Source organism: Hyperolius riggenbachi, chromosome 5 (genome assembly GCF_040937935.1).
Source record: "Hyperolius riggenbachi isolate aHypRig1 chromosome 5, aHypRig1.pri, whole genome shotgun sequence".
Classification (NCBI taxonomy): Eukaryota; Metazoa; Chordata; class Amphibia; order Anura; family Hyperoliidae; genus Hyperolius; species Hyperolius riggenbachi.
Genome location: NC_090650.1, coordinates 230,885,730 through 230,908,725, shown reverse-complemented (window position 1 = coordinate 230,908,725; position 22,996 = coordinate 230,885,730). Strand labels below are relative to the sequence as shown.

Sequence of the window (22,996 nt, the reverse complement as noted above, 5' to 3'; positions counted from 1 at the left end):
AATGGTTGGTAGGGGTTCAAAAACTTATTTCACTCCATGAAATGCAAATCAGTTGCTATCTTTTATTTAAGGTTATTTTTTCGATTTTCCTTTTGATGTGCTATCTGCCACTGTTAAAATAAACCTACCATTGAAATGATACTGTTCTGAGACTTTTCATTTCTTTGTCATTGGACAAACTTACAAAATCAGTGAGGGGTCAAATAATTATTTCCTCCACTGTATATAGTGAGCCAGATGTTTAGCCAGGTGTAAAGTGAGCCAGATGTTTAGCCAGGTATATAGTGAGCCAGATGTTTAGCCAGGTATATAGTGAGCCAGGTGTTTAGCCAGGTATATAGTGAGCCAGGTGTTTAGCCAGGTATATAGTGAGCCAGGTGTTTAGCCAGGTATATAGTGAGCCAGGTGTTTAGCCAGATCTATAGGTAGCCAGATGTCCCCCTCCCGACCCCCCCCCCCCCTCCTAGCACGCTGTGGGTAGCTATCTGTGCTACCCACAGCGTGCAGAACAAGCACACCCTAGGGAATCCCTGGGCAGCCAGCAGGGCAGAGAATGTACGGGGGGTTTCCCCTTGTATTTGGAGGCTGTGCTGGAGGGGGATCCCCTTTGTGTGGGTGGGGGTTCCCCCTTCTATTGCGGCTGTGCAGGCGGGAGATCCCCCTCTGTGCGGGTGGGGGGATCCCCCTTGTATTGTGGCTGTGCGGGTGGCCTATCCCCCTCCTCCCCCCTCCCTCCCGATCTCCCCATCCCCCCCCTCTAAGCCCGTTGAGTAAATATATGTACTCACCCGAGGGCTTTCTCCAGCGACGGCAGCAGCACTTCCTCCTCCATCTCCAAAGTCCCGGTCTCTGTACAGTTACATTACGAGGCTCGGTGACGTCACCAAGCCTCGTGATGTAACTGTACAGAGACCGGGACTTTGGAGATGGAGGAGCAAGTGCTGCTGCCGTCGCTGGAGAAAGCCCTCGGGTGAGTACATATATTTACTTAACGGGCTTAGAGGGGGGGAGATCGGGAGGGGGGAGGAGGGGGAAAGGCCACCCGCACAGCCACAATACAAGGGGGATCCCCCCACTCGCACAGAGGGGGATCCCCCGCCCGCACAGCCACAATAGAAGGGGGATCCCCTGCCTGCACAGCCACCATAAAAAAGGGGTTCCCCCCGCCCGCACAGAGGGGGATTCCCCGCCAGCACAGCCTCCACATACAAGGGGGAACCCCCGCACATTCTCTGCCCCGCTGGCTGCCCAGGCATTCCCTAGGGTGGCTGGATGCTTGTTCTGCACGCTGTGGGTAGCACAGATCGCTACCCACAGCGTGCAGTTAGGCATCCAGCCATCCTGGGGAATCCCTCTGATGAGAAAAAAGCTCAGCTCGTCATTAACGTTTTTTTGCAAGTTTTTGCTGGACGAACTCAGCTCGTCCATACCGCCAGGGAGGCTACTGCAAGTCAATGCAAAGATCATAATTTTATGCTTCTTACCAGTTGCTGCCACATTTCACAGCCAGATTACTATCGGTTCTGTAAAGTAGAAGGCATTTTAATGTTTTTTTCTCTTTTTGTTGCAAAGCACTGTGAACTTTTTTTTTTTCCGCCTGAGCAAAAAGCTGCATTTATTACCAGTGTATGCATATGCCTCTTATGGTGCCCATACATAGTACAATAAAAATGTTTGATTTTCCAGTTTATTCAACCAAAACGATCGAATCGGATGAAAGTTGAAAATAATCTTTTTTTCCGATCAAGAAAAAAAAATGTTCCCTTTTTTTTTTTTTTTTTTTTTTTTCTAGAAAAATCCGATCGTACATGTTGGAAAAATCTTTATATTGTACCATGTATGGGCACCATAAGGTTGACCACGCACACTCATTTTTTCAGGTTAAACTGATAAATTTGATCATATTGAGAACATATATAAGAACAATAGCAGTCATTCATGTTTATTATTTACTGATCTGCCATGGAACAGTGTCAAGGGACATCTGTACTAAGGCTAGATTTTCACTTGAGGCTCTCATTAATGATTATCTCAGCCCAAAAAAATCTTAACATAGTTAGGACATAGTTTTAGGGCCCGTTTCTCTATATCCAAATCGAACGGGGAAACCCTGCCAATTCAGTGAATAGGCTTGCAACCCTAATTGCATGCCGGCGCAATTTGGATGGCATGCTGCATTTCATTGCAGTACGCTTCCCAATCCCTACAACTGTGCATATCATGGCTAAAGCAATTCGGCTGGGGTTTTGAAACAGCATGGGTGCCGCGTCCACTTCAGAAGCGGGAATGGGATGCAGGGGGTTTTGTTTTTTTATTCTTTTTTTTTTTTTTACACACTAGGTACTAGGACTTATGCACATGAGCCAGTATTCACACCTGATTTAAAAATTATTACTCAAAATCAGTGTTCTCCTCAGAAATGTTTTACAGCCGGGTGGCATGAAAAAGTAGCTGGGTGGGGCGAGCTGACAGAATGCAGGGCCGGTACTTCTCTGCTTACAGCAGAGCAGGTGGTGAGCCGATGACAGCCGGGTGCTCTACAAAACTAGCCGGGTGGAGCACCCGGCTAAAAGAGCCTGGGGAGAACACTGAAAATGATCGGATTGTCCACTGATCTGAAGTTAATTCTGGGGCAGACCCATCAAAATGATCAGTGTGCTGGTAAAGATTGATCAGTCCTACATATGTCTTTCCATGTACAAGTGCAGCTAATTAATTCATATATAGGAACCCATGGAAACCTAAACCCAGGGATCACTCAGAAAAGCCATCATCTTTATGCTGCTTTTGAGTTTTGTAATCAATGATCAGTTATTAAAACTGGTTTCCCAATTGCAGATAACCTAAAAGTTTGTACCCAGATCTTTTTGTATGTACCAGGCCTTAAACACTGATATGCAGTGGCACTGAGGGGGTTTGCAGGGTGCCTGTTAACACTTTTGGGGCTTGAACATCCCTCACTGATGCAGTGGCGCCTTGGGGGTCAGTTGCTATGCCATTGCTGAGCTTGTTAATGCAAAAGCTCAAGTACAAGCAAGGTTCCCCCTTTTCCACATACATTTACCTGTTTTCACTACTCCTTTGGAACCCACCCAGGGGTGTCATCCCCACCTTTATTCTTGCCCTGTAGAGATGCACTGCAGGAGGCAGTGCTGTCATAAGTATCACCTCACCTTTTCCGGTTGCACTGATAACTGCAACTCTCGTGGCCTTCAACTGGCTTCCACAGGTACACTTTAAGGACCAGCCTATGCTGGTCCGATCTGTGCTGCGTGGGCTCTCCAGCCCACAGCACAGATCACTTTCAAGCCAGGGCGACCAGACTTCCCCCCCCCCCCCCCCCTTTTTTTTTCCCCACTTGGGGGATGTCCTGCTGGGGGGGGGGGTCTGATCGCCTCCGGCCATCTGCATTTTGCGGGGGGGGGGGGGCTCCTCAAAGCCCCCATCCGCAGCCATTTCCGCCCTCACGCTCCTTACCTCCCCCTCTCTACGTAATGCGCAGGACGGAATTCCGTCCTGCGCCTCCTAGGATAGGCTTCTGCCTATCAGATCGCGGCGATCCCCAGCTAATCAGAGGCCGGGGATCGCCGATCTGCCTTACTGCGCTGCTGCGCAGCAGCGCCGTATGATGTACCCGCGTGTTTACATTTTGCCGGCTAACCGCGATTGGCGGCTCTCCGGCTGTTCACGGAGACACCCTCCGTGAGCTGACATGGAAACCATGGTAAACCACTTAAGACCTGCCGACGCCTATGGGCGTTAGCTGGTCGTTAAGTGGTTAAGTTTACAACAGTCTCTAGATGAACTTTCCACAAACTGCATCAAGACCCTATCCTGAAATGTAATAGCACAAACAATGGACTTTTCCCAGACATGCTAGTAAATCTTATGAATGCATCATCTTTTGAGGTACTAGTTGGAGAGCAAACTGTACAGATATCTTGTCTTCATCGCATGAGTTGGGCGCACAGGAGTTGCCTATAGTAAAAGTATTGGTTATTTTAATTACGGTTACTATTTTACTATAGACAAACCAGCTCCCATTCTCACATGAACACTCCTCTTAGTGCCTAAAACTAACACTTTACCTAATTGCCAATCAGTTACTACTTTTGCATAGAGTGCTGAAGTCACCGCCTGGGTGCTTGATTATCGATACATTGCATTGGCATCAAGCAGATGCCAGGCACCCAAATCGCCTGCTTCAAAAATAAACACAACTGCAAATGTTCACTTTAAAGAGCAAAAATTTGTTTAAAAGATCTACATTAGGAGTGGTGTTCATATTCAATGTCCAGTCCAGTGAAACTTCATGGTTTTCTTACTTAATAAGGGCCTGAGCAGACTTGCGTGCTGCTGTGCAATTTTCAGCAACACATTAATGTTAGTCCAAAACACATGTTGAAAAATGCACAGAAACACAAGTGTGCTCAGGCCTTAACCCATATTTTCTGAATGCTAATAGTATTTTAAGCCTGGGAAACGAGAATTTGTCTTCGTAAATGAAGGAAATGGGTTGTGATTTTTAGACCAAGCAGTTAATGCTAAATAACATGACGTGTGATGTCTGTTGTCAGGGTCACCACAAGCTCCTGAGCCTTTCCTCCATAGACATTATAGGATCAGCACACAGGCTTAACTATAGCAGCGTCCTCTCAGCTAGTTTTAGGGTTGTTGTTTTTTTTTTTTTCTTGATTTTTGTCGCATGGCAGATCTTGAAACGGAATAACAATAATTTTTGTAGAAAAATATTTGTATTTGTGTAACTCATGCAAAAATCTGTAGTTATTTTATATTTCTGCTTTAGTGATGAAGCTGGGAGTAGTCCTGAATCAGAATGCCTGAAAGATCCTGCACCAGAGATTCAAGTGGACAGTGTGAAGGAAAATGAAGAGGCAGGTGAATCCAGTCCTTTCTTGCCACAGAAAGCAGAGAATAGCATCACAGAACTGCAAAGTAAGAATACTGGAGGACGAGGTCATGAAAGTGCTTCTGAGAGAAAGGAAGATGTGGCTCAGCCATGTCTCTTAAAAGAAAAAGTTGCATCTGTGGAAATGTGAGTAGTAGGTCTTTAATGCACCAGTAGCTGTAGTCAAAATATCGGTTTGTACAGTCTTTTTAACCAATATAATAATTGAAAATTATTACCATTTTAGCATTTTTTCCTTGACTAAAATTAACAAGTAGACTTGAATACCCAAGTCATGTGACAACATATAGAAATATTGGGCTACCAACGTCTTGCCTTTATTTACACCCTCATCTTACTGGAGCGTGTAGGTGACCTATTGTACCAAAGTACAAACAGTGGGTTACAGTAGTTTTCAGAAGCAGAATCACTGTGTCAATGCACTTGCATTGTTAGAATTAATTAGCTAGTGATGATGTAACAATTGATGAATAGACCCAAGAGTTGCAAATCGCTTTGTTTGCCAACACATTGTTTGTGTGTCACTGACCTCTTTCGTGGCACTTTACAAAGTATGCCATGTCACAAACTGTCTTTCAGAGGGGCTTACAATCTAATAGTCTTATGTCCATCGTCCATTGTAATACTGGTGTTCTGTTTTAAAATACCTTAGAATTCTTTAGCATCTCTTGGTGACTCAATGAACTCAATTCCTTGCTATTTCATTCCTGCCTCAAGAATGGCTGTTCCAACTACTCGTGCAGCATTATCTATTAAACAAAATTACATTTTAAAAATCCAGCATGAAAAATGTAAGCCTTATAACTGTCATAGCAGATGTGCATAATTAGGAAGACAAAAGCAGAGATTTCACATTCCAAGTTAAATAACGATGTAGATGAAATGAATAAATGCTTCAGAAAATATCAAAATTTCAAGCATAAGTTTTAGATGAACTGATCCTACATTTCCTCAGATGAGCTGGACTGTGGTATACCTATGTAAACCAGCCAACTCACTGATTTCTACAAGTAATAAAAATGGTTTTAGTTGTTTAGGTCACTCAATATGTTATCTTATGGTCAGGGATGAAGATCTCTATCGAGATGAAGAGGAGATTGAAAAAGAAAAGACGCAGAAAGTGGCAGCTAAGAGTAAAGTATCCTCTAAAGGTAATTCATGCTAAAAAAAAACAAAAAAACATTTAAAGCAATTCTAAACTTTTGTGGATAGAAAAATAATTCTACAAGAATAACCGTGTACAAGGAAGGAATTTTACTTCATGAGCTTGCCTAATGCCTGGTACACAATTTACATTTTTTTCACTTGAAAGGATCTCTAGTGATCATTTTGAATAGAAGTTTCTTTACAGACCTTACACCATGTTTGGCTCCTGGCTGAGCAGCAAGTTCTGAAGAGGAAACTTCAGTCAGACTAGGCCAGGCATGTCCAAAGTCCGGACCGTGGGCCAAATGTGGACCGCTGATTATTTTCTGGTGGTCCCCGAAACTTTCTTTTGTACAGGGGCCAACTTGTGTCGCCACTCTGCCTTCCCCTTCGCTTGTTTGTAGTCCGGTAGTGATTACTATATGACTACAACAAAATGTCTACTGCCATCCGCATTTTCAGACAGATTTTTTTTCCTGGATGACATTTTTTAGCAGTCCTGTGCTGTAACAATTGCCATGGGATTTAGCTACAGGAGTCCAAATCAAAGAGGAGGAGCGGAGGAGAAGACAGAACAGCAATACTAGCATAGTGACTGAAGGGAGAGGGAAGGGGCAGCCACCACTGTGTCACTACTCTGTGCCGCCAGCAGCAACAGTAACTCATTTGTTGCCGCCACTATGCCAGAAGCAATCACTTGTAATTTGCTGCCACTATGCCAGCAGCAGCGGTCATTGCCACTTTTAAAATTACCAGTATACAGCCACTGACTTGCTGTTCTCTATGTGAGGGTAGCACGACTAAGACTGACTCTCACGCTCTCCTGTTTTGAATCCTGAGAGGACACCTGCCCAACTGGGCAAATTGGGTGTGACAATTTCATGCTTTCCTTTATTGGCCCATGGATGGGGAGTGGCTTAAGGTAGGCGGTGGGATCTGGACAGTGTATCTACTGGAAAATGCATAGGCAGTCCACTTGGGGGGTCAACCACCAGATGCACAGTGGCTGTTGAATTTCAGTGCTGAATTACAATCATCTATTGATCTTTTGGGGGTTATTTTCCTAGAAACCAGGTAGCATGCTCCTGTGAGGAAAACTTGCTGTCACAGCTGACCAGGCACTGGAATAATTGCCAATAATTTTGAGTTGATAAACATTTCTTTTAATTTTATGCAAATGTATGCATCTTTCAATTGGACCAATCTGCACTATCAACCATTGCAATTGATTGGTCCGTTTCCATGCTCCATAAATGTGCAGAAAATTAGCATGAAGTTTTCATCAACTTGAAATTATTAGCGTCTTATCAACCATCTCTGCAGAAACTTCCCCTTAAGGTGCACACACATGCACAGGTAAGATCGCCTGCAGGGATCGGGACTCCATCGCTCGGAAGACCATTCAGGGCTGAGTACTGTAGCAACAGGTACTGTTGCTAAGGACTACGAAGGAATGCTGGTGCACCATGGGGGTCGGCCGAGGGGTGTTAAAAAGTAGAACAATGCCCTCAAACAAAGTGGGCCGCCACTCTGGATCTCTTGCCGATGCATTGGGAAGGATCAGGGGCCACTGTGCACATGCTAGAACCTTGAGGTGGCCAGTTGGAGACCAGTGTCTCCAACTGGCCACCTCAGCCAACAACCATCTATCGTCTGTACGAGGCTTAAAGGGAGCCCAAGGTGAGAGGGATATGGAGGCTGCCATATTTACAGTAGCAATAAAAAGTATGTGAACCCTTTGGAATTAAATGAATTTCTGCACAAAATGATCATAAAATGTGATCTGATCTTCATCTAAGTCACAACAATAGACAATCACAGTCTGCTTAAACTAATACTACACAAATAATTAAATGTTTCCATGTTTTTATTGAACACACCATGTAAACATTCACAGTGCAGGTGGATAAAGTATGTGAACCCCTAGACCAGTGATGGCTAACTTTGGTACTCCAGCTGTGGTGGAACTACAAGTCCCATGAGGCATTGCAATACTCTGACAGCTCTAAGCCCAACTCAGGGAAGCAGGGTCATGATGGGATTTGTAGTTTGGTCACAGCTGGATTGTCAAGGTTACCTATCACTGCCCTAGACTAATGACCTCTCCGAGAGCTAATTGGAGTGAGGTGTCAGCCAGCTGGAGTCCAATTAATGAGATAGAAGTTGGTTACAGCTGCCCTGTTTTGGGTTTGCTTTTCCCAAGAAGCATTGCCTAATGTGAATGATCGCACAAAAGAGCTCTCAGAATACCTATGAGTAAAAATTGTTGACTTGCATAAAGCTGGAAAGGGTTATAAAAGTATCTCCAAAAGCCTTGCAGTTCATCAGTCCACGGTTAGACATATTGTCTATAAATGGAGAAAGCACTGCTGCTACTCTACCTAGGAGTGGCCGTCCTGTAAAAATGACTGCAAGAGCACAGCACAGAATGCTCAATGAGATGAAGAATTATAGCGTGACAGCTAAAGACTTACAAAAGTCTCTGGCGTATGCTAACATCCATGTTAGCGAATCTACGATACGTAAAACACTAAACAAGAATGGAGTTCATTAGAAGATACCACAGAGTAAGCCACTGCTGTCCAAAAAAAACATTGCTGCATGTTTAAAGTTTGCAAAAAAAAAAGCACATGTACGGTATGTTCCACAGCAGTATTGGCAAAATATTCTGTGGACAGATGAAACCAAAGTTGAGTTTGGACGAAACACAAAACACTATGGGCCAAATGCGATAGTTTTTATCTTCTCTGTAAACTAAATTTTCAGCATTTTACAATAGAAAAAGTACCCAAAAGTTGGTGAAAAAAAGTACTATCAAATTTATTTTGAGTATTTTCTTGCTTGCAGGAGACTTAAAAGGCATTTTATAACAAGTTGTAAAAATATCACCTAGGAGAAAACTCAGGAGAAAAAATAAATTGCATATGGGCCTATGTGTGGAGAAAAAGAGGCACAGCACACCAACATCAAAACCTCATCCCAACTATGAAGCATGGTGGTGAGGGCATCATGGTTTGGGGCTGCTTTGCTGCGTCAGGTCCTGGACGGATTGCTGTCATCTAAGGAAAAATGAATTCCAAAGTTTATCAAGATATTTTACAGTAGAATTTAAGGCCATCTGTCCTCCAGCTGAAGCTCAGCAGAAGATGGGTGTTGTAACAGAACAACGACCAAAAGCATAAAAGTAAATCAACAGCAGCATGGCTGAAACAGAAGAAAATGTGCCTTCTGGAGTGGCGCAGTGAGAGTCCTGACCTCAAACAGATTAAGATGCTGTGGCATGACCTCAAGAACGTGATTTCCACCAGACATCCCAAGAATATTGCTGAACTGAAACCGTTCTGTAAAGAGAAATGATCAAGAATTACTCCTGTCCATTGTGCATGTCTGATCTGCAACTATGGGAAACATTTGGTTGAAGTTATTGCTGCCAAAGGAGCTTCAACCAGTTATTACATCCAAGGGTTCACATACTTTTTCCACCTCCACTGTGAATGTTTACATGGTGTGTTCAATAAAAACATGGAAACATTTAATTATTTCTGTGGTACTAGTTTAAGCAAACTGTGATTGTCTATTGTTGTGACTTCCAAACATACTTTTTCTTGCTACTGTATTTCCTTGTAAACCATGCCAGTTGCCTGACAGCTCTGTTTATCTTCAGGCATAAGTAGTGTCTGAGTCAAACCCTGGAACAAGCATATGGCTAATCCAGTAAAACCTGAGTCAGCCGAGTCAGAGCACCTGATCTGTATGCTTGTTGAGGGTCTATGGCTGAAAGTATTAGAGGCAGAGGATCAGCAAGATAGCTAGGCAACTGGCATGGTTTAAAAGGAAATAAATATGGCAGCCACCATATACCTCTCACCTTGGGTTCCCTTTAAGAGAAAATAAGCTTGCTATCCATGTTTAAAATTGCATGACTGACAATTTTCTAACACACTGGGCGCTTAGTTTTCTTACTAAAATAAGTGTGGGCTTAGTGTATAACAAGTGCACACTGTGCAGTGCAAACATTTGCTTATTTTTTGGTTTTTTTATATAGTACTTGGAAGCTATGAAAGAGCAGCTAGTTTCCCCTTATGTGCTCTTCTGCTTTCTGTTCCTCCTTGTGGGCTGCAGCACCTCTTTGTGTGCTGTTATACGTAGATGTTACATGGAAGTACAGTCACTGTACTAATAAATGGTGTTTTGTTTTTGTTTGTTTTTTTGTTTTTGTTTTTTTATGTAGATGACCTTAAACTAGGAGTTGGACCAGAAGCAGACATTTTAGAATATTGTAGAAAGGAGTGGAGAGGTAAAACGACAGTTGCAAAGAAAATGAAAGAGGTAAAAATTCACGAGTTTCTAGAAGCACTACTGGGAAATGACCAGCTTCTTTTACACTTCAAATCTCAATCCGATTTGCGATTTTCACTGGATGCTAGCAACACAAGAAGAGAATCAAACAAGAAAAAAGCAGCATGCAGGACTTTTTAAAAAAAATCTCATTAAAAATTGGAATCACAATGTAATATTTCATTAAAATAGTAATCGCATTTAGTGTAAAAGAGCCCTCAGTTTGATATTGCCAGACATCATGAGTTTGGAGGAAATTTGACAGCTGATATAATTAATTTCTATAATGTTTTTGCTGAAACATAACCTACAACATAAAGAGCGGTCACATTTGCAAAATATAAAAAAAAAAAAATTTAATGCCAAAATATCAGAAACAAATTATGCAGTATACAAAATTAGCTTTAAAGGGGTTATTTGTGTCTCAAATTCCACATTTTAATGAATGCTTTATTGGGTTCACACTGTGGGCTATATCCTATTAACTTTTTCTCCTGAGTTTTCTTCAAGGAGATTTTCACCTTATCTGAAAAAAAAAAAAGAATTTCTCAGCACTAAGCACTTGAAAAATTATTAAAAAGTAGATAAAATTATGTCAAACTCATTTTGAGTAATGTATTGCTTGGTGGGAGCATTACAAATATTTTATTGATGAGATTTAAAAAAAAAAATTTGAGAAAAGTAAATAGGATGTGGCAAAGTGAGTTTGTTTACAAAGGACTTCTGAACATGGACAAGCAGCCAAGTGAGTGGGCGCAGGCCCTGGCAGAGAGGGTTAAAGGAGTACTGTAAAGGGGGGGGGGGGGGGGAGAAAAATAGTTTAACTTACCTGGGGCTTCTAACGGTCCCCTGCAGATGTCCTGTGCCTGCACTGGGACAAAACCATCCTCCGGTTACCCGGTTACACTGATTTTGTGACTTTAATGTAGCAAACCACTCTGCTTGTGTGTCCGCGTCCTCGCTTCCGGTGACATCAGCGAGGCCGCGCAGGCGCAGTGATTTGCGACATTAAAGTTGCAAAATCCGGAAGTGAGCCGTGGTGGGTACCCATAGGATCGTTTTGTCCTGCTTTGGGCACAAGATGTCTGCATAGGACCATTAAAAGCCCCAGGTAAGTTAAGGGCCTTTTTACAATTAATCAGTTGCTCTCAGTTAAAACGGAAAGAAAACTGATTTTCAAAGTAATGCCCATGTTTTCCTATGGCACCTTTCACACTTAACGCGTTTCAACTGAACTCTGTCACAATGCACTGCTATGGAAAAACCGCGTACCAACGCGTACTAACGCACACCAACTGATTTAAAGAGGAGCTGTTAGGTATAAGGTCTCAGAGAAAATAAACACATATATCAGTAGCTAAAGATTGGCTGTACTTACATTACATATGCATTTCACTGTCCACGTTTGGATTTCACAGAATTTGTATATAGTATATGCAGAGATAGATGCTCCTGACAGCTCATGGCAGGCTCCATGTTTTTCTGTCAAATGTGTCGTCATGTCCTGCCTGCTTCCTGATCACAGATAAGCTGGTACTAAATAACACAGTGTGCAGTGAATATTAATGAGCCATGTGGCTAGGAACAATAGCTGACTCCTGCAGTGTACTCTGCCCGAGATTTATCAGTGCTACGCGCTGGACTGATTACACAAGCTGCTGTAACTTCTCATTAGCAGCCGAGGGGAGGGCCCCAGAATGCTTTGCAGTTTAGTATGCGGCTTGCGTCCTTATGGGTCTATAACAGCCTTTAAGATAAGCACACATCAAAGGTAACTGAGATTTTTATCTTCACTAATTGCTTTTGGGCTTCCTTCTAAACTGTTTAACACAGGAGAATAGAGGTTTAAATTAGCTTCTGCAGCCTGACAGTTACTCTTTAAGTGTAAAAGGGGCCTAAACTCCTCCCCCCCCCCCCTTACAGTACTCCTTTAAAGAACTTCCGAGGCCAAAACGAAGAAAATTACACTTTACACCTTTTTCTTAGCAGAATCCACGGAGGACGCCCTGTGCTTCCTCTGCTCTGTTCCGCCGTCAATGTAGGCCTTTCCGTTCCCCCAGGGCTTGCCCCGACCCCACCGAACGGGTCGCATCAATGCCACCCCTAAGATGGCCGCCGCCTTGATCTGCGGCTGCGCAGTACCCTTTGCCGCGATTGCGACTGCGCAGCCTTAAGCCCGCCTCCCGCCGCGTAGTGGGTCCCGGCATCCTCCTGAAGCGTACGTCGGGCGCGGCGGGAGGCAGGCTAAAGGCTGCGCAGTCGCAATCGCGGCAAAGCGTACTGCGCAGCCGTGGATCAAGGCGGCGGCCATCTTAGGGGTGGCATTGATGCGACCCGTTCGGTGGGGTCGGGGCAAACCCTGGGGGAACGGAATGGCCTACATTGACGGCGGAACGGAGCGGGGGACGCGCATGGCGTCCTCCATGGATTCTGCTAAGAAAAAGGTGTAAAGTGTAATTTTCTTCATTTTGGCCTCGGAAGTCCTTTAACGTGTCACGCTCTCCATCTTCCCTACACTTCCGCCTTCACAGCTGGAAGTTCTGCTGTTGAGGCGGAAGTGTTGTGAATATGGAGAGCAGCAGGGTCATTTTCTTTTATTCTTTAAAGGGGCACTATGGCGAAAAAATTTTAAATTTAAAATACATGTAAACACATACAAATAAGAAGTGCATTTCTGCCAGAGTAAAATGAGCCATAAATTACTTTTCTCCTATGTTGCTGTCACTTACAGTAGTTAGTACCGACAGAACCGACAGGTTTTGGACTAGTCCATCTCTTCATGGGGGGATTCTCAGGGATTTCTTTATTTTCAAAAGCACTTAGTGAATGGCAGTTGCTCTGACCAACTGCCAAAAAACTGTGTAGCGAGCAGAGAGGCTGGCCAGCATCATAGTTTAAATCCTTTTTCAGGGAATATCTTTATAAAGAATAAAAGCCTCGCTGAGAATCCCCCATGAGATGGGCTAGTCCAAAACCTGTCGGTTCTGTCAGATTTCTACTACCTACTGTAAGTGACAGCAACATAGGAGAAAATTAATTTATGGCTCATTTTACTCTGGAAAAAACATACTTCTTATTTGTCTATGTTTGCATATATTTTACATTTTACAATTTTTTCGCCATAGTGCCCGTTATGTAGTCTGATGCCCCTTACTTAACCTTGACCATCCTTTCTCCATAGGACGAAACATGCTGCAAAGCCGTTTATGTGCAGAAGTTTTCCCAAAACAATTACTAAAAGTGTTTACATTGCTTGGTGATCTCTTAAACTACAAGGAATTGCAGAAAATTTGTGATCTGAAAACCTGCTTGATGCATTCAAATATCTTTAATTTTCAAAAGCTGTCAAGCCTCACCCAGGTCGTATTGGACCATAGTGGGGCATTTTAATATGAAATTAGCATTTGCATGGTTGCAGTCGCCTACATGTTTCCACAGTGATTAGAAAACATGGTTTGGAAGGAAAGTTGTTTTTTAAGGCAAAGTGCAGTAAAGAGCGTTGAACTCTTACTTTGCTCACTAACCACACCCAGTCATGTACAAAGAATTTGCACTTTTTATATTTTCATGCACTTAATTTGATGTTGGAGGTAAGCAAAGAACATTGGGTGTATATATTGGCCTCAATTAACTAAGCTTATCTCCTGTCCTTAACCCTCCTGGCGGTCTATTAAAAACCGCCAGGGGGCAGCGCAGCCGGTTTTTTGATATTTTTTTTTTTAAATCATGTAGCGAGCCTAGGGCTTGCTACATGATAGCCGCTGCTCAGCGGCATCTCCCTACCCTCTTCGATCGCCTGCGGCGATCAGGAAATCCCGGGAAAGAAGTCCCGATCCACCCGATCAAGGGAGTCCCGATCCACCCTTCAGCGCTGCCTGGCGCTGACAGGCCAGGTAGCGCACGGGGTCTGGGGGGGGGGGGGGGGCTCTGCGGCGCGGCGAATCGGTGCAGGGCGGCGGCGATCGGTGTGCTCACGCAGCTAGCCAAGTGCTAACTGCGTGCAGCAAAAAAAAAATACGCAAATCAGCCCAGCAGGGCCTGAGAAAACCTCCTGCGCGGCTTACCCCGAACTACGTTTGGGGTTACCGCCAGGAAGGTTAATAACGTTTCTAGTGTTATCACCATGGTGATAAGGCATGTAGTATTCAGTAAACATTTTACCTCGGGCAAACCTAAAGTTAACTCTTCTGTCTTTAAGTTAACTCTTCAATCCTTAAAATAACTCCAGAATTTTAACGTTAAAGACAGGCTGTAAATTAACTGCGTGTGAAAATAACTACAGAGGAGGTAACTTAATGCGGTATTGTCACCATAAAAATACAATTTTAACAGCAACTGGTCTGAGTGTATTAAGTGATAAAGATGCTAATCCTGCATTTAAAACTTGCAAAACTTTTTCTGCTGTTATGATTTGGAGTTATCACATACATTAGGAGCTCTGGCCCTAGTGCCAAACAGTGCCAAAGAGTTGAATGCTGGGAGTTCTTTTTATCTATAATATATTCCTTCTCTTCCATTTATTTCCCTGCCAGCTGCTTATCAGACACACCCTCTGATCACTTGTGTTTACAAGCAAGGCTGAGGTGACTCAGCGATTGGAGGATAACATAGTGCACTTCCTAGTATACACCTCAGTGGGAGTGTCTGAAGACTCTGGGAGGAGGGCAGCTAATGAATACACAATGAGCAAGAGAAAGGAGGGGGGGAAACAAGAGTCAGGGAGGATATGATGTCAGCATTAGCTTGGCAAGATGGCCACTGCCTAGAATAGGATTTTCTGCTTTTCCTTTATAAAATTCACAGGAATCATTACGTGGATAGCACAATACATCTGTTATGTAAGTAGAAGTAGTATATATCTACTTATATATGTGTTTTGGTGGCAAGGTTACTCTTGCCTTATTATCTCCAGCATGATCTTAGTGAATTGAGGCCATTATCTGTTAATATACAGTATCACTGGCAGTGTGTGTGATATAGTATTTGAACCAATCAGTATGCTGTAGTCCGGTACCTGAATATGATGTCTGCATGTTTTTAAAGTGTCTGGGATGTGGTTTAATTGGTCTGTCAATTCTTGCAGGGTTATGAAGAAGTATCCCATTATTATGGTTCTATAAGACAAATCAGAGGAGATAACTATTGTGCCTTAAGAGCTACATTATTTCAGTGTCTTAGTCAAAGTATGGAGCTTCCTCGTTGGCTGGATGATGACAATTTGTTACAGGCAAGTTTTGCTTCATAAGTTCCTTCTGTGATTTCATCATTTTACGAATTTCATTTGCTAATGTACAAATAATGCAAGTTTTACCAGGCGCTTGAAGGGGATCAGCTATTGCAATGAGCAGCGTGTAGTACTGAGGGGTCCCTTAAAACCTCATAAACAACCAAAATATATAAAGAAATGTCTACCACACGCTAAAGTTCAAATCTATAGTTTTCTTTTTATTAAATAAAACTCCTCAATAAAATCCCCAAAAACTTGTATCAAATATTGCACTTCTTATATAGTCACTCATTCATCCTCCACCACTCTTTCATTCACATACTAGAAGGGCCCTTCTAAAGAAAAAAAAAAAAAAAAGAGTCCAAAAAACTCTTAAAAAATCGAAATTGTCAGTAAAAATTAAAAGGATCAAAAAGACCAAAATGAGCCAAGATATTATGGGGAGAACAAATATTTAGCCTTCTCATGAAAAATATTGCTCAATATTGTCCTAGGGTAATTTCCCTGTAGAGTATCCTATGTCTATCAAGTCTCCATCACAACACAGGCTTATTCTTCATTCAATATAGGTTACTCGTCTTAATTCAGTCTGTTGAAACAGAAGTGCCACACTCACAGTTTGATCCACTGATGTCCTCAAGTGTTGCAAAGCACCCTCAGTGGCTCCTTTCACCGCCGCAGGACCGGGACCGTCTGTTATCAGACTACTCACGTTCTCGCTGGTCTCCAAGTGCCGCCTACGTCACTTCCGTGTGGTAGACACAGTTGTCCGCTCGCTGCACTTCCAGCCGCCTCTCACTCGTATTGGATATGTTCGGGTGACGTCACCACCATAGAGTCCGCTGGGACTTAATGTACAGGATACCGCTGCGCGCTTCTGCGGATAATCCAAGTTCCAGCGATCTCCCCAATCTTAAAGAGTGTGTGTGTTTTTTGTTTTTTTAAAGTTTAAAACCTCAATGCATTTCAGCCACTTAGCGGTGGCCTTCCTCAGGAGGATTTTGTAAGTGAAGTTCCGATTGTCCCTGCTTCCTAAATATCAACTCGCAGATCATCCAACACCCTTGTTCATGGGGTCATGGGTCATAGTGGGCTGAACAATTTTCTCTGTTATCTTTGAACTCCTCTTTATCCATCATCCCCTCTAATATCATTTCTCAACATAATAGTTAAGCAATTAGAATTCAAAAAAGAAGAAAAAGCAGAAAATAAAATAAAGCTTAAAATTCAGCTAGAATATGATCTGCATATAAACAAATCATGTGCAGGCACGTCATACAGAAATAAGCAAAAGGTAACAAATCATCAATGATACACATATACCCTTAAGCTTACATCCATGCACACACATATCAACCCCATCCTCAGATATAAATCCCCCACCTCCCAACACCTTCCCCTCTGTTTACATTCACAGGGTGTGTTCTATACTAATCACTACTGCCCAGAGTTGGTTATTCCCAATTTCAAAAAAAGGCAAAGAGCTCCAATTCGCTATTCAAGCCCTTGGGGATAATGTTGTCCAGCTGGAAGATCCACCTTGATTCATTCCGTGACATTTTTTTTATATAGTCCCCTTCCCTCCCACTGCGTTCTACGATCTCAAGGCCAAAAAATATGGTACCCCTTAAAATACCCCCATGTTGCTCCTTATAATGTTTAGAGAGCGGGTGTCCCTCATTCCCTTTAAGTATATTATTAAAATGTTCCCCCACCCTACTCTGCAATGTCCTTTTGGTTCTCCCGATATACCTTTTGTTGCAGGGACATTGAATACAATAAATCACCCCACAAGTGGTGCAGGTGATGGAGTCCCTAATCCTATATTTAACTGAATCCATGGCCTCACCCTCCACTATTCTGCCCGGATTGTTGGTTCTCTTACAGTTTTGGCACAACCCACATCTCGTAAATCCTGCTCTACCCCTCCCCCTCCCATCATCATCTCTCCCCTTACTTTCATTGGCTGCTGTTGCGATGGATAATCCCAAATTGGGGGCCCTTTTGAATACCACCTTGACCCCATGAACAAGGGGGTTGGATGATCTGCGAGTTGATATTTAGGAAGCAGGGACAATCGGAACTTCAGACTTACAATATCCTCCTGAGGAAGGCCACCGCTAAGTGGTTGAAATGCATTGAGGTTTTAAACTTTAAAAAAACAACAACAAAAAAAGCATACACTCTTTAAGATTGGGGAGATCGCTGGAACTTGGATTATCCGCAGAAACGCGCAGCGGTATCCTGTACATTAACCTCCTTAGCGGTAACCCCGAGCTGCGGAGGTAAGCCGCCGCGGAGGATATCTCAGCCCCTGGTGGGGCGATTTCTGATCTGCAAAGTGCTGTACGCACAGCTAGCACTTTGATAGCCGTGCGTCCAGCTCGATCGCCGCCGCTCTGCGGCGATCGTCCACATGCAGCGGCGGAAGAGCCCCCCCGCCAGAGCCCTGCGCAGCCCGGACCAATCACTCCCGGGCAGCGCAAAGGGCTGGATCGGATGGGTCTGACGTCAGGACGTCGGCTGACGTCCATGACGTCATTCCGATCGTAGCCATGGCGACAGGAGAAGCCAAACAGGAGATCGCGTTCTATACGCAATCTCCTGTTTACTTTTGTTGCCGGCGGCGATCGGACTAGGACACATGCGCCCTCTAGTGGTGTTTCATGTAGCTACCACTCAGGTAGCTACATGAAACCCAAAAAAATTTCAAAAAAAGTGCAATGCAGCCTCCTTGGCAGAAAAATTTAACCGCCAAGGAGGTTAAGCCCCAGCGGACTCTATAGTGGCTACGTCACCCGAACATATCCAATACGAGTGAGAGGCGGCTGGAAGTGCAGCGAGCGGACAACTGTGTCTACCACACGGAAGTGACGTAGGCGGCACTTGGAGACCAGCGAGAACGTGAGTAGTCTGATAACAGACGGTCCCGGTCCTGCGGCGGTGAAAGGAGCCACTGAGGGTGCTTTGCAACACTTGAGGACATCAGTGGATCAAACTGTGAGTGTGGCACTTCTGTTTCAACAGACTGAATTAAGACGAGTAACCTATATTGAATGAAGAATAAGCCTGTGTTGTGATGGAGACTTGATATACATAGGATACTCTACAGGGGAATTACCCTAGGACAATATTGAGCAATATTTTTCATATGAGAAGGCTAAATATTTGTTCTCCCCATAATATCTTGGCTCATTTTGGTCTTTTTGATCCTTTTAATTTTTACTGACAATTTCGATTTTTTAAGAGTTTTTTGGACTCTTTTTTTTTTTTTTTTTTTTTTTTTTTTTTTTTTTTTTAGAAGGACCCTTCTAGTATGTGAATGAAAGAGTGGTGGAGGATGAATGAGTGACTATATAAGAAGTGCAGTATTTGATACAAGTTTTTGAGGATTTTAATGTACAAATAACCCAAGCTCAGTGGTCTATTAATAGCCTAAACTCAGTCCTTTTTATTATTGAAGTTCCAGTATTTATTAAAATTGCTTCTTGGGTAATAAAATTCATCTAATACTGGTAAACACTTCAGTTTCATAAAAAATTGCTTAAGTTACAACAAAAGACCACTTCAGCCTGAATTGTTTTTATTTCGGGCTGAATTTTGGCTAGAGTGGTAATAGATTTAAGCCTTTTCAGGTTCTAGTAGGTGAGCACAAAAACAGGAAGTGATTTTACTGCTTGTCTCTTAATGTTGCAGAACGCCCAATTGTTTTAGATTAGGGACACAAACAAGAAATGTTGATATTCTGTCATGCTATTCAGATATCAATGATTTACTTCGTATCTAGTAACTGTTTTCACCAGTAATTGTATTTGACCTTTTGTTTGTCATATTTATTACACTTGGATTATGTATCTAACTTCTGGTAGCATGGTCTCAGAAATAGACTTTGCTTATAAAAAGTGGCTAAACGGTATTTTAATTGATATCGCCCTTATGTTTCCCATTTAATGCCCTCTTCATGTGCATTGTTACTTGTCCCTATGCAATTTTTAGTGCTCACATTATACTGTACAGTAGTTACCTCTGTTAGTGTCCCACCTCTCTCCCATTACAGCCCGCCACCCCTACCTCACAGTGTCTCTATATATGATGTTGCGTTATGAAGTGGCTCCCTATATTGCCCGCCAATGTGACATGCCTTCTTATAGAGCTTCCACCATAGCTTTAAAGAAAAAGCTTGTTGCATTTCTTATTTTTTTTTTTATTTCACTTGTATGTATTCTTCTTCTTTGTAAGATCTACATTTAAGTATCCCTTATGTGTTGTCTTTCTTTTCTTACCCCATTTTGTGCTGTCTCTTGCCTTGCATGAATAATGACTGCTGTTGCATGAGTGATGAGTTTCAAAGATTATACTTGGCATGTGCTATTTCTTTGAATGCTCTCATTTATCTAAGTCATGGTAAATCCAAAGAAAAATAAGATGGCTTTAACTGAGCACCTTTTTCTATTGTTTAGTATGTTTCATAATTCCTACAAAGTAACTCTTTTAGTTCTAATGCAAGAAGGAGATGAGTAGGCATGCAGGGTCAACATGATCTTGTGCCTCCATCCAATTTCAACAATTTTTCTTTCAAATTTCCCAGCAGCACCCCTATGTGCATAATGACCTTTTCTAATTACATTAAGATGTAGAACCCACATACTGTAGATGGGGAAGGGGGAAAGTACTTTTCCACAATTTTCAGGGGCCACAAACAAAGATCTAATTACTGCTATTATAACATGATCAGATGAGGTGCCATCCTCAGAAGTACTCAACACACAATCCACGATAGATTGAGGAACTTTTACATGAAAGACTTTATCTATAATATCCAAGACGCTCACCCACTATCTCCTAAGTTTGGGGGAATTCTAGAGCATATGAATGAGATCCCTGTGATCCCTAGCACATCTAGGATAGGCAGTGGAAGAAAGCAGGCCAAGGCCATACAGCCACTTAGGAGTATAATGAGTCCTATGGAAAGAGAAAAAGAAGCTGCTCCGCCTCACCACATATCGCTGTGCTGTGTATAGAAGGGTGCAGGAGACCGGAACACCACTCCTAACGACCATATGAAGCACAGATGTCCACACTCCATCATATTAAAAATACATATTTTTATTCGATCATCATTAAAAGGTACAATAGTGGTACATGGCAGCGCAAGAGCTACGTTTTTGTGCTGCCATGTACCGCTGTTGTACCTTTTAATGATGATCGAATAAAGATATGGATTTTTAATACGATGGAGTGTGGACAACTTTGCTTCATATGAGTCCTATGTATGATCTTAATTTGGGTAAATTTTTGGGTTGCGTTAACAGACGCAAGAGGAACTGCTTGTAAGGCTTCTGACCAGTCCTCTTTGGACGTGTCTGGAATATATTTTTCCCAGGAATCCTTACATTTCAGGGGAAATTTCCTAAGAAAATCTGTAAGAAGCATATTGTAACAAATGAAAATAAGGCCCCGCTTAGTAGAGGCTTGTGCAACCAAATTAAACACTGGTGATGCATTAAATGTAAATTTGTATGTCTCTGCCTGCTTCCTCGCAGCATGTTTCAATTTTAAGCAATTGCAATTGGAGTATACCCTTGGGAGTCAATGGTAGGATCTCTGCCAGCGTATCCAAGGGGAGCATCCTATCATTGACAAACAAAAGTTATCCAGTTTGGTCAAACCCACACTGGCCCAACTATCTCCAGAATCTAAACTATTCAACTCTCGTAGAGCAATGTTGTGCCAATTGGTTTATAAACAGTAAATCCTTGTATGCATTGCAGAAACAGGACCTTATGCCAGACCTTGTGCATCACAACCAGAGTGGGCATTCTATGGGACCTAGACAAAGCTTTGCCCAGCCCCCAGTGCATCATAAATTTACTTAGTACCCATCCACTGACAAGTAAATCCCTCGTTCACTCTGCTCCCAACCCCACAGATATTGTAACTGAGCAGATAGAAAATACAATCAATACTGTAGTATGTATATCCCATATGGAAACAAAATGTCTAGGAATAAAAAAAGGCCTCTATGGATGAATAGAAAGGTTAAAGATAAAATGAAGAGGAAAAAGAATGCCTATAAGGTCTTAAAACAGGAGGGGACAGAGGCTGCACTAAGCAATTATAAAGAGTGCAATAAAAATTGTAAAAAAGAAATTAGGCAGGCAAAGATTGAAGCTGAAAAACAAATCGCTAAGGATATCAAATCTAACCCAAAAAAGTTTTACAAGTACATTAACTCTAAAAAAAGAAAGGTTGACTGTATAGGACTCCTAAAGGATGAGGATGGGAACTCAATGGTGGATGACCAAGGTAAGGCAGAGTTATTAAATGCTTTCTTTGCTTCTGTCTTCACAAAAGAAACAGCACTGTTGCAAACTACAGAGGCGGAAGAGTCTCAATCTTCTAACTGTAATATTAAATACCTAACGCAGGAAGAAGTGAAGGCAAGACTAAATAAATTAAAAATAGACAAGGCACCTGGCCCGGATGGCATGCATCCTCGGGTCCTAAGGGAATTAAGTTCAGTTATAGATAAACCCCTTTATCTTATCTTTTGTGACTCTCTTGCAACTGGCAGAGTCCCAGTGGATTGGCGTACAGCCCACGTTTTCCCATTATTTAAGAAGGGCAAAAAATCTGATCCAGGAAATTATAGACCTGTAAGTTTAACATCAGTTGTATGCAAACTATTTGAGGGGTTACTAAGAGATACTATACATGACTTCATAGTAGAAAATAATCTTATTTCTCAGCATCAACATGGGTTTACTAAAGACAGGTCCTGTTTGACTAACATGCTCAGCTTTTATGAGGTAGTGAATGCTAATATGGATATTGGGAATGCTGTAGATGTGATATACTTGGACTTTGCAAAGGCCTTCGACACTGTTCCCCACAAAAGTCTGGTGCAAAAGTTGAGGATGCAAGGACTGGGGAAGAGTCTGTGTTCATGGATAGGGAACTGGCTAATGGACAGAAAACAAAGAGTTGTGGTCAATGGATCGTACTCAAAATGGGAGACTGTTAGCAGTGGGGTCCCACAGGGGTCTGTTCTGGGTCCAGTGCTCTTCAATTTATTTATTAATGACCTAGTAGATGCAGTAGTGAGCAATGTTGCTATTTTTGCAGATGATACAAAATTGTGCAGAATCATTAACTCTCAGGAAGATAGTGTCATATTGCAACAGGATCTGGATAGGATGGCTATATGGGCACATACATGGCAGATGAAATTCAATGTTGACAAATGTAAGGTCATGCATTTTGGACGTACTAATGGTCTAGCACCATACAAAATAAATGGGATACAGTTGGGGACATCAAACTTGGAGAAGGACTTAGGAGTACTCATTGACAAC

At 42.5% G+C, this 22,996-nt stretch overlaps 1 protein-coding gene across 1 annotated transcript in view; it reads left to right on the top strand.

The window, feature by feature from the left end:
- Positions 1-22,996, top strand: part of OTULIN (OTU deubiquitinase with linear linkage specificity) — a 92,877-nt gene that overhangs the window by 37,384 nt on the left and 32,497 nt on the right. Inside the window, exons 4-7 of the mRNA XM_068236724.1 lie at positions 4,808-5,056; positions 5,996-6,081; positions 10,308-10,405; positions 15,498-15,641. Coding sequence (XP_068092825.1) covers positions 4,808-5,056; positions 5,996-6,081; positions 10,308-10,405; positions 15,498-15,641 — 577 coding nt within the window. The remainder of the gene's footprint in view (positions 1-4,807; positions 5,057-5,995; positions 6,082-10,307; positions 10,406-15,497; positions 15,642-22,996) is intronic.